The following is an 11,677-nucleotide window of genomic DNA, read 5'->3' as shown; positions in this document are numbered from 1 at the left end:
CATTGTAAATAAGGAGGGGACAGCATTATCTCCCATAAATGTAAACAAACTTGTTTGTCTTAGCAGTTGGCTGAACAAGAAGTCGGACTGAGTGGACTTGTAGGCTCTAAAGTTTTACATTGTTTTTGTTTTTGAATGTAGTTATGTAACCAAAAAAATCTACATTTGTAAATTGCACATTCACAATAGAGATTGCACTACAGTACTTGTATGAGGTGAATTGAACAATACTGTTTCTTTGGTTTATCATTTTTACAGTGCAAATATTTGTATTCAAAAATAATAATATAAAGTGAGCACTGTATACTTTGTATTCTGTGTTGTAACTGAAATCAATATATTTGAAAATGTAGAAAAACATCCACAAATATTTAATACATTTCAATTGATATTCTATTGTTTAACAGTGCAATGAAAATGGCAATTAATTTTTTTAATCACAATTGTTTTGAGTTAATTGTGTGAATTAACTGCGATTAATTGACAGCCCTGAGGAATGGAATGATTTCCATATGAAGATTGCAGTCGGACTAGTGAGTTTGGAGAGGAGACTGATACAATGGCTGTTATGTCCATGAGTCCATTTGGAGGGATGGCTCATGCAAGGCTTGCAGCTGGATTGTAACTTCTCTTTCTGGTTTCAGGAGGATGCATATGTTCCTGTGGTTGATCATCAGCCTCTGGGGTGCAGTAACTCCTCAGTACCACCCTGTGGAAGATATCTGCACTGCAAAGCCAAGGGACATCCCAGTGAATCCCATGTGCATTTACCGTAACCCTGAGAAGGTGAGCGAGGGGCTAGGGTCGGAGCAAATGAAGGAGAAGATCCCAGAATCTACTAATCCTCGTGTCTGGGAGTTATCGAAGGCCAACACCCGCTTCGCCATGGAATTCTACAAATACCTGGCAGACTCCAAGAATGACAATGAAAACATCTTCATGTCACCCCTCAGCATCTCCACAGCCTTTGCAATGACCAAACTCGGTGCTTGCGGTAGCACCCTCCAGCAGCTCATGGAGGTGAGTGGCACCACCTCAGTCTCTTCTAGTTGCTATCCTAGCAACTGAAGTTAGGGCAAGGTTACTAAAGGCTGGCTGCCAGCTGTTTGTTGGTGATAAAGCTCTCTCTAGGGCTCCTTCACTCAGGACATTTCCCTGCTTAGAGAGAAAGACCTCTTGGCTAAACAAGCCCCTTGTCAGGACACCTGTCCTCGTGGAGAGCACTGCAGGAAGCTCCAGGCTGGCTTTCCTCTGGTCTGTTGGGAATCCCAACTCCTGTAGCTCCAATTGTTGAAGTAAATTCTTCAGTTGCACTCTAGGTTCGGGCCTGTTGGCTCCATATGGAGGAGCGGGAAACTCTTCAAGGGGCACCGAGGAGAAGGCAAATACTTGGCTCCTAGTGGACCTGACAATGTGTAGATAGGCAATGTTAACATGCAGGGATAGATCATCCTTGTGCTGAAAACTGAGGGAAACCTAATGAAACCTGGGCATGGGGTTAGTGTTAGAGTTCCTCCCCCTTCCTACAGCAGCCCAAACTCAGGATGCCCCTATCCGGATAAGGGAAAAGAACTCTCCTATCGCTCCATGGAAATGCTGCCGGACAAAGGCTGCCTCCTGGAATGAATAAGATGGGTGGAGACCACAGACTAAATTCTGAGTTCAGACATCATAAATTCACAGCATCACCCAATATCCAGGAAGCTGAGTCCTTACTGATCTCAAGGCACTTAGAAGATCCTCAGTGCAGTTATCACAGTCTGTGCCTGCCCTAGGGAAATCTATGGTGCTAACCACGGAGTGGTCCCACCAGTGTGCTTCTAATGAACCTCAGGGTGATCCAGCTCCCATTGAAGTCAATGGCATAAGTCCCACTGATGCTAACGTGGCTGGATTCAGCCCCTTGTGAGCTCACATGTGCAGGCTAAGCTAGCACCATTTTCAGTAGACTAGCAAGATAGGCTCAGTGTCTTCACTTTGCTGGGAAACCCATTAGCAAAAATATGAATCAATGAAAAGGTGCCTGAGGCATCTCCCTGGAGCCAGCTCAAGGGCATTCTCCAGATCCACACCCAGTTGTTGCCGGGTGGTGACTCTCGGGTGGCCTGAGTGAAATGAGCTTCTATCAGCATGAGAGTCTCTTTGGAAAGTCTGACAATAAAGCTGACACAGGCCAGTCGAAGTGAGGAGCAGGTTCTCACAGTAGCCAGAAAAGGGCACTTTTAGGCATGTGTCACTAGGCTGTAAATCTTGTGACTTTCAGGGTCTCTAGTTCCCTACTGGGGCCATGGCAGTGTTAGTTTTCAGAGGGCTCCTCCATAGCGTGCATGAAAGCTCCATGGGATAGAAAACAATGGAGGGGAGTGCAGCTGAGAATATAAATGGCTTGTGCCCATTTTTATTTGGCAATAGAGCTCTAAGCAGAAGTTACTGCAGCAAGGTAAGGGCTCCTGCCTCATGAGTAAATGATTGCATGGGCTGTAACAAAGCAGCAGTTCCAGAAACAAGATCCACCCATTACCCAAATGGCAGATTGTTTGAGCCCCCAATTATAATTGGGATTCTAGCTTGTTCATTTTGCTTGTACTGCTCCGCTTTGACTAACCAAGTGAGAGGTGAGCTCTGGGCACAGGACTGTGAGCCAGATGTGCTAGTCCTTCGGCTGACACCAGTTTCCTCTGTAGCAGAGTCATATGTCTAAAGTACCTAGATGCACCTCCATTACTGTCGTATCTGAGCACCTCACAATCTTTAATATATTTATCCTCCCAACACGCCTGTGAGGTAGGGAAGTGCTGTTCTCCCTTTTCAGAAGGGGCACCGAGACCCAGGGAGGTTAGGGCTTTGCCTGGGAAAGTTATACTGGTGTAAACAAGGAGATGTGAATTTAAACCACTATCGTTACACTGGTTTAACACCCCAGGTGGACTCTTATGCCTGAATAAGCATGTCCACATGGATAATTACACTGGTAAAAAGAAAAGGAGGACTTGTGGCACCTTAGAGACTAACCAATTTATTTGAGTATAAGCTTTCGTGAGCTACAGCTCACTTCATCGGATGCATTCAGTGGAAAATACAGTGAGGAGATTTATATACACACACAACGTGAAAAAATGGGTGTTGTTATACACACTGTAAGGAGAGTGATCGCTTAAGATGAGCTATTACCAGCAGGAGAGCGGGGTGGAGAAAACCTTTTGTAGTGATAATCAAGGTGGGCCATTTCCAGCAGTTAATAAGAACGTCTGAGGAACGGTGGGGTGGGGAATAAACATGGGGAAATAGTTTTACTTTGTGTAATGACTCATCCACTCCCAGTCTCTCTATTCAAGCCTGAGTTAATTGTATCCAGTTTGCAAATTAATTCCAATTCAGCAGTCTCTCGTTGGAGTCTGTTTTTGAAGTCTTTTTGTTGTAATATTGCGACTTTTAGGTCAGAGAGCGAGTGACCAGAGAGATTGAAGTGTTCTCCGACTGGTTTATGTATGTTATAATTCTTGACATCTGATTTGTGTCCATTTATTCTTTTACGTAAAGACTTTCCAGTTTGACCAGTGTACATGGCAGAGGGGCATTGCTGGCACATGATGGCATATATCACATTGGTAGATGTGCAGGTGAACGAGCCTCTGACAGAACGCCACTAGCTGTCACCTTCAGCCCCCAACTAAAACTTATCCAACGCATCATCAAGGATTTACAACCTATCCTGAAGGACGACCCATCACTCTCACAAATCTTGGGAGACAGGCCAGTCCTTGCCTACAGACAGCCCCCCAACCTGAAGCAAATACTCACCAGCAACCACACAACAGAACCACTAACCCAGGAACCTATCCTTGCAACAAAGCCCGTTGCCACCTGTGTCCACATATCTATTCAGGGGACACCATCATAGGGCCTAATCACATCAGCCACACTATCAGAGGCTCGTTCACCTGCACATCTACCAATGTGATATATGCCATTATGTGCCAGCAATGCCCCTCTGCCATGTACACTGATCAAACTGGACAGTCTTTACGTAAAAGAATAAATGGACACAAATCAGACGTCAAGAATTATAACATACATAAACCAGTCGGAGAACACTTCAATCTCTCTGGTCACTCGCTCTCTGACCTAAAAGTCGCAATATTACAACAAAAAGACTTCAAAAACAGACTCCAACGAGAGACTGCTGAATTGGAATTAATTTGCAAACTGGATACAATTAACTTAGGCTTGAATAAAGACTGGGAGTGGATGGGTCATTACTCAAAGTAAAACTATTTCCCCATGTTTATTTCCCGCCCCCCGCCCCCCCACTGTTCCTCAGATGTTCTTGTTAACTGCTGGAAATGGCCCACCTTGATTATCACTACAAAAGGTTTTCTCCTGCCCCCCCCCCCGCCCCACTCTCCTGCTGCTAATAGCTCATCTTAAGTGATCACTCTCCTTACAGTGTGTATGATAACACCCATTTTTTCACGTTGTGTGTGTATATAAATCCCCTCACTGTATTTTCCACTGAATGCATCCGATGAAGTGAGCTGTAACTCACGAAAGCTTATGCTCAAATAAATTGGTTAGTCTCTAAGGTGCCACAAGTACTCCTTTTCTTTTTGTGAATACAGACTAACACAGCTGCTACTCTGAAACTGTAATTACACTGGTATGATTACAGTGGTGTGACTATACTGGTGGTATAACTAGAAACATTTCCTGGGTAGACAAACCCTTAGTGGCTTGCCCAAAGTCATGCAGGAATCCTGCAGCAGAGCTGGGAACTGAAACTGGGTCTCCCAGTTTCCCAGGCTAATGCCCAGGGTTTAAAAGAATCCAGGTCTCCTGATTCCATGTGCAGCAGCCATAAGGGCTCCATTCACTTCCTGAAAGGAGAGAGGGAGGATGGTTGGTGAACGAGAATTGTGAGGCTGTTCTTAGTGTAATGTAGAGGGTAGAGAGAAGGGATCAGGCAAAAGAGACAATTGGGGAGGAGGCTGGGTAGGGTATAGTCTGAATGTGGGAGGGGAGACATCTGTGCTTTGAAGGGGAAGAGGAGAAAGAGGAGCAGCCGTATGATTTTTATATAGACATTTTTCTTTGTTAAATGGTGTTTGTATTCTGGACATTTCAAAGTCTTGTTTCTGCACAACTGCACCCAGTTTTCATGGAGAGAGAGAGGGGGGCTCAGCTGCAAAGTTTGTGGATGTGTCTAAACTGCACAGATCTAAAATCTCCAGACCCTATCCAGGGGGTTGGATCAGGCCTATCTCTGCTTCCATGTGAATAAAACCAAACAAACCAAGAGCTCTCATCAACTCCAGAGTGAGTGGTCCTGTGTCTGTGGAGTTAATGAGCGGTCATCAGCCTGTCGCTACAGGAAATGGGGAGCCAGGTCTGGGATTCCTTCTCACTCCTTTGGTTCCCTAGGTTTTCCGGTTTGACACTATTTCAGAGAAGACATCTGATCAGATCCACTTCTTCTTCGCCAAGCTGAATTGCCGGCTTTATAAGAAGGCCAACAAATCCTCAGAGCTGGTGTCGGCCAATCGTCTCTTTGGGGAGAAATCTCTGACCTTCAATGAGACCTACCAGAACATCAGTGAGGTGGTTTACGGAGCCAAACTCTGGCCCTTGAACTTCAAAGTGAGTCCGAAGGACTTTAGTTTCTATCCCTTTCCAATTCCTTGTGCTGTTGATAAACTCTCTCCCTCACCTCGCTGGAGCGGCCTAATGGGTGCTGTGAACCAGGGGCACAGGGCTGCATGTGACTGAGTGTGCTTGAATGCAGCACAGGTTTGCTAGTGACCAAACCTGCGTTAAGCTCAGATTCTGGTTTATCCATTTACAAGCTTCTGACTTCTGAGTACTGCAGCACAGTGCTCGGAACACATGGTCTGCACTGGGAACATGTCCCGCCAATTATTGGTGGCTGCCTCCTACAGAGAGAGACAATGGGGCGTTGAAAATCCCTCATATAATTTATTGTTTTGGGTCTCTTCCTCCAGGAAAAGCCGGAGCAGTCCAGGACTCTAATTAATGAGTGGATCGCTAATAAAACTGAGAAGCGAATTACTGATGTGATCCCTGAGGGAGGCATTGATGACCTCACTGTCCTGGTGCTGGTCAACACCATTTACTTTAAGGTACAGGAAACAACCCTAGGGAAATCTGCTCCCCTAGGGAGAGAGGGGGTCTACAGCCAGGCTTTGGGTGAGGTGATGAGAAGTCAGTAGATCATTCTCCTAACTCAGACACATTGAAGCTTTAAGAAATGAAGATGCTGGCTCAGACCTGTCAGCTGTGATGACTCGTGTGAGAGTCAAACAGGGAACAGCAGTGAAAACCCAAACACACCAACATTGGGACAGAGGACTGAAAAGTGAAGTTCACTATAAGGTAGAGAGGGATGCAAACCAAACCAAACCAAAAACCTGGACCTTCCCATCCCTGATCTGTGTGTGTTGTGGGGAGAGGTCTGGAATCCAGATCAGAATTCTTTGGCTGGCCTTTATTTGGGTTGTGCCAAAATCCCAGATCCAAACACCCCTAAGATATGGAAAGGGTCTGAAATTTGAATCTAGCTCCAAATTCTGCAGCCCAGAATGTACATATGACTGGTCTGATTTCATTGCCCGAGCTGGGCTGAGATGCACAGTCAACAATCATCAAAACTAGGGACAAGCCAGTGAGTTCTGTACGTTAATTCTGTTTCGGGGAGGTAGTGGGGGGGGCTGAAGAGCATCCTTCTGGGATAGGGGAGTTGTCCGTTCCCTAACCAGCTCTGCCACTGAGCTGCTATGTGGTGTCACCTAAGTCACTTAGCCTCTCTGTGTCTGTTTTCCTATCCATAGCCCCCTCCCCACCGTGGATTGGGAGGAGGTAGTGAGGCTAACCTCATTGTTCACCACAGAAATCCAAAGCACTATTCATCACAACAGTGGGGAGCCAGCTCCTTCTCTCACAAAACTTCGGGGAATTCAGGTTGATTGGGACCTTGATCTCAGTTTGCTCATGAAAAATGGAATCCTTATTGAAGTTTTGCAACAGCCAAAACTGCCCCTCGTCCTGCCCATCTCTAGCATGAAAAACAGGAGGTACTGCTAGTAACAAATGGGAAGCCAATGATGATCCAGAGAGTGTCCCTTTCCGAAGGGGGGAGAGAACTGCACTGGTTCCCCATGGCTCAGCATGCGCTGGGCCGTGGGGCTCGGATTCTCTCATCTGTGGCTGATGACTGTCTGTCTTTACCATGGTCCCCTAGGGGCACTGGAAATCGCAGTTCCTTGCTCAGAACACAAAAAGGGATAAGTTCTATAGAAGCGACGGCCAGATCTGTACCACCCCCATGATGTACCAGGAGAAAAAGTTCCGTCATGTCACCGTCCCCAGCGACCATGTGCAGGTGGTGGAGCTACCGTACAAAGGGGATGACATCACCATGGTTCTCATCCTGCCCACCATGGGCAGTTCTCTTGGAGAAGTGGAGCGGAACCTGACCCCAGAGCAGCTGCAGAGCTGGCTGGGCTCTATGAAGGAGATCTCGCTCTCTGTCTACCTCCCCCGCTTCCGCATCGAAGACAACTTCAGCCTGAAGGAGAAGCTGCAGCACATGGGGCTGGTGGATCTCTTCAGCCCTGAAAGTGCCAAGCTGCCAGGTCAGTCCTGTCAGGTTCCCACACTGAGAGCAGGGGCAGGGAACTGAAATGAAGCAGCACTCTGTGGAGAGGGGCCAAGTATTTTAAAGCAGTGCTAGAATTGTAGTGGCTTCTCCACTGAGCTGCGCACAAGTGTCCTGATCACAAAATCCAGTGTCACCACTGGGGCAAAGTCCCCGCTGATCCTAGGGGTGGCCTGTTTGGGTCAGGGTTGAATCTACAGAGAAACTGTCAGACTGGCATCTTCCACCAGCACTAAACTTGCCTGCAAAATATTCAGTGCTAAGGGCCCAAATCTACCCTTATATACGAACACTTAGGATTTCCACTGAAGTCACTGTGGGCCCAATGCAATGGCAGCAGGGCAGAATTTGGATCTTTAGCTTGACCCTTGTCCTCATTTCATTTGCCCTTTCCCCATTAGTGTCATCATCTGCCTCAAACTCCCTCTGGTGTGAGAGCAAAATGTTTTGGTGCTCGGGGTATTGTCTTCTCAAAAAGCTGTTCTTGAAGTTCCCTGTCTGTTTATGGCTTGTTGGTTTGTTTGTTTTTTTTAGGCATAGTTGCAGAGGGCCGTACAGACCTGTATGTGTCTGATGCTTTCCACAAAGCCTTCCTTGAGGTAAGCCTTGCTTTCCAGTACTCTCCTGTGGTTTGTTTCTTTTAATGTATTTTGTTTAGTCTTTTTAACAGCAGCAAAAACCTTTTCCTTCCCTTCTCTCCCTTCTGATAAACTTAAAATTGTGCCACTAATTTCCAATCTAAGCCTGTGACTCTTCTGGGTTCCAGTCTGTGGCAGGTGAAGATAAGGCACCAAAACCACCAACAATTGAATTCCAAAGCCCAACAGCACAAAGTAGAATGTGTGGTTTGGAGTCTGTAAAGAACCTAGGACCTGAGCCAAAGCTTGTTGAAGTCAAGTCTTCCCACTGACTTCAGAGGGCTTTGGATCAGACCCCTACAGCATTGTTGGGCCTATACAAGAAATACCCTGTAAGGCTGGCTGCCAAAGAAAGGGGGTGGGGCAGAGAATCCAGGGTTTTGGCAGAGCAACGAATTCAATGTCATCATTTTAGTTAGACAGTTTTGACCTGCTGCTTTAATATTAAAGTTGTTTGTCCTGGGAAGTTATGAGACAACAAATATCCTTTTACTTAACAATAAAACTTGCTTAAAAAATTTCAGTAGCCAGTGATTGTGATGCTGGTCTTGCTTCCACAGCTAATGTTGCAGATTTAGAACTTAGGAGAATCTAGAGACAGAGAAGGATGCATCTAAGTCAGCTAGGCTCAGATCCTTAAAAGTACCTGGGCGCTGAACTCCCACCAAAACCAGTAGGAGTTGAGTGCCCAAGAACCTTTGAGAGTCTGGGCACTAGTCCCTCATCCCCCTGTTGTTGCAGGATTGTCCGTGTATTGATGAGAATAGCACAGGTGGTTTGTGGGCCTGTTTTTCAGGCATGCATAGGCCCTTGCGATTTGCACAGGACCATACTTACCCATGTGCTGGAAATCATGGGGTTACACATACGCATCAGAGTTTGGAAGCAGATGAGTTTGAAAATCTGGCCTCTTAGGTCCGGATGCATGGAGTGTTAACCAGGTGTAAAGGACTGTCTCATGACTTTCACATAAAATGATGCTTGGGTATTCTTCTGTGTGCTTCAGATCCATAAAAAAATGGGGGAACCCTTTTAAAACAGCTCCTTGAAAATCCTCTGTTAACTGTAGCAGAGGGGGCAGGTGCTCTGTGGTACCATGTGGAGAAGCCTGGTGTATCCCCTGCAGCCAGCAGGACATGGGAGCTCTGCACCCAACGTGCCGCTCCTCTCACAAATGGGAGTGAGCGTTTCACAGCCAGGTGACTGACTTTTCTCTCATGCACTCCCAGCCAACCTGGAAGTAAGGGGGTGCTGCAACATGCACATCTGCCCTGTGTACGTGAGGACTATATGTTAATCCCATCTTCTGTCTGATCGGCAGGTGAATGAGGAAGGCAGTGAGGCAGCAGCTTCTACCGTAGTCATGATCTCGGGGCGTTCATTTCCCATGAACAAAATGGTCTTCAATGCTAACAGGCCCTTTCTGCTCCTCATCCGGGAAGTTGCCATCAACACCATCATCTTCATGGGCCGAATATCCAATCCCTGCCCTTAAGGAGTCGTGGCCAAGTCCCAGCCTCTCTGTCCCCATTGGTATCCAGTCAATAAAATATCCTCTCCCCATGTCTGTCTCTTACGCAGCATTTTCTGCAGTATTGCTAGTCAGCAGTTTGGAAGGCCCAGCTTTACTCAGGGCAGCTGTCTTGTTGTTTGACAGAACCCTTACTTAGGGACTGTAACCTGTTAAACTGTTTACCCCCTTGCTGTCACAGTCGGGCGAGGGAGGGTGATGCATCTAAGGTGATGTTCTCTCAGCACCAGAGGAAGTCCCATCCTGCATTCTCCCTGTTAAAAGGAGGTTGGATTCTCCCAGTATTTTGCACCAATATTTGTTGTGTATCGCTGTCCTCATTCAGGCCTCAACTGTAACTCTGATCACAGCTTCCATTAAAAAACAATCCAGCAAACTAAAATATGAATGGCCAGTTTCTTCCTTGTTATAAACTTTTCAGTACGTGGGAGAGGAGCAGGCTGGGCCCGGAGAGCCCTCAATCTTTAATAAATGGGTGGTTCTCCCCATCCCACTCTTATCCTAGTGGACAGGCATGTCAAACTTCCTGCTGGGGTGTGGCAAATCTTCCCACTCACTCATGGGGTCATAATGCCACCCCTTGAAATGTGGCCTGCCTCACCCCTCTGTTATGACTCGGGAGGCTGGGCCATATTTGAATGAGTGGTGTTACAATGCCCACTAAAACACTGAGGCTCAAATTGAGAAATACTGCCCTGAAAGCTTTGGATATTAAGGTACACCTCTACCCCGATAGAACGCTGTCCTCGGGAGCCAAAAAATCTTACCACGTTATAGGTGAAACTGCGTTGTATCAAACTTGCTTTGATCCACTGGAGCACGCAGCGCCCACCCCCCTCCTACCCCCCCGGAGCGCTGCTTTACTGCGTTATATCAGAATTCGTGTTGTATCGGAGTAGAGGTGTAGTGCTTTTAAAAGGTTTCCTAAGATATGCAAAAATAGACAGCCGGATCAAAAGACTGATTTACTTAAAGTAGAATAAGTTTATTGGAATCAATGTATTGATGGTCCCAATTCCATCTAGATTACATTGGAAAGTCCCATTTTGTAAGGGGGATGGCTCGAAATTAAATAAATAAATTTTGCATTAGAACAATGCTAAATTAAGGCCTAACTCTGCTCTATGGAAGTCAATGGCAAAACTGTCAGGGTATATCTATATTGCAATATTGTAAGCCCAGGGTTCAAACTTAGGCTCAAGCCTAACGCCCACTTCCATCTGCACACACATCATGCTAACCCAAGGCTCGGAGTGAGGATCCTAGGACTTCACAAGGGTGGAGGGTTCAAACCAGGACCTGAATTCTACTAACCCTGGTTTTACAATGCAGTGTAGAGAGCAGTTGCCCATTACATCCCACTGTTGGCCTTCAGGAAGTTCTAGTCTCTAGGCAGGACCCCAATACACATGAACAAATTTCAGTAATTTAACTGGGAAATTTTGGCCTACTAGCTGTGGCAGAAACATCTCTGGGTGATGGTACATGAAGCACCTGACAGATAGAAGAGTTGCATGACCCCACTATACTGCTTTGAAATGGTATTGACTTGTCAGACTGAAATCTGTTTGTTCACCAGTAAAAGGACCTGCCAGTCAAAGTTGTAAATACCTGTCAGTTCCTAAAAGGGTTTTCCCCATAAGCAAATGGGTTTGTTTGTTTTTTTTTCATCAGCTCTGCAAATAAGTCCTGAAAGCTCCATGTTAGTTACACTTCCATTCAGAATTACGGAAATCCACAATGAAGGTAACCCCAACAGCCATCACTCTTCCTCTAGCCCCTGCTAATCAGCCACCCATATTAAAGGCTTAAAGAATTCCTTTATCTACTTCATTTGCA

At 46.2% G+C, this 11,677-nt stretch overlaps 1 protein-coding gene across 1 annotated transcript; it reads left to right on the top strand.

The window, feature by feature from the left end:
* Positions 1-452: 452 nt before the first annotated feature.
* SERPINC1 (serpin family C member 1) lies at positions 453-10,157 on the top strand. Its single transcript, XM_077824394.1, has 6 exons — positions 453-1,020; positions 5,419-5,634; positions 5,997-6,134; positions 7,253-7,646; positions 8,204-8,268; positions 9,629-10,157. The coding sequence occupies exons 1-6, from the start codon at positions 649-651 to the stop codon at positions 9,800-9,802; spliced, it is 1,359 nt and encodes a 452-aa protein (XP_077680520.1). The 5' UTR covers positions 453-648; the 3' UTR covers positions 9,803-10,157.
* The last annotated feature ends 1,520 nt before the right edge of the window (positions 10,158-11,677 follow it).

The sequence above is a fragment of the Eretmochelys imbricata genome, chromosome 8 (assembly GCF_965152235.1).
Source record: "Eretmochelys imbricata isolate rEreImb1 chromosome 8, rEreImb1.hap1, whole genome shotgun sequence".
In the NCBI taxonomy this organism is placed as follows: Eukaryota; Metazoa; Chordata; order Testudines; family Cheloniidae; genus Eretmochelys; species Eretmochelys imbricata.
The sequence above is the reverse complement of the archived record's forward strand: the minus strand, read 5'-3'. Positions and strand labels throughout refer to the sequence as shown.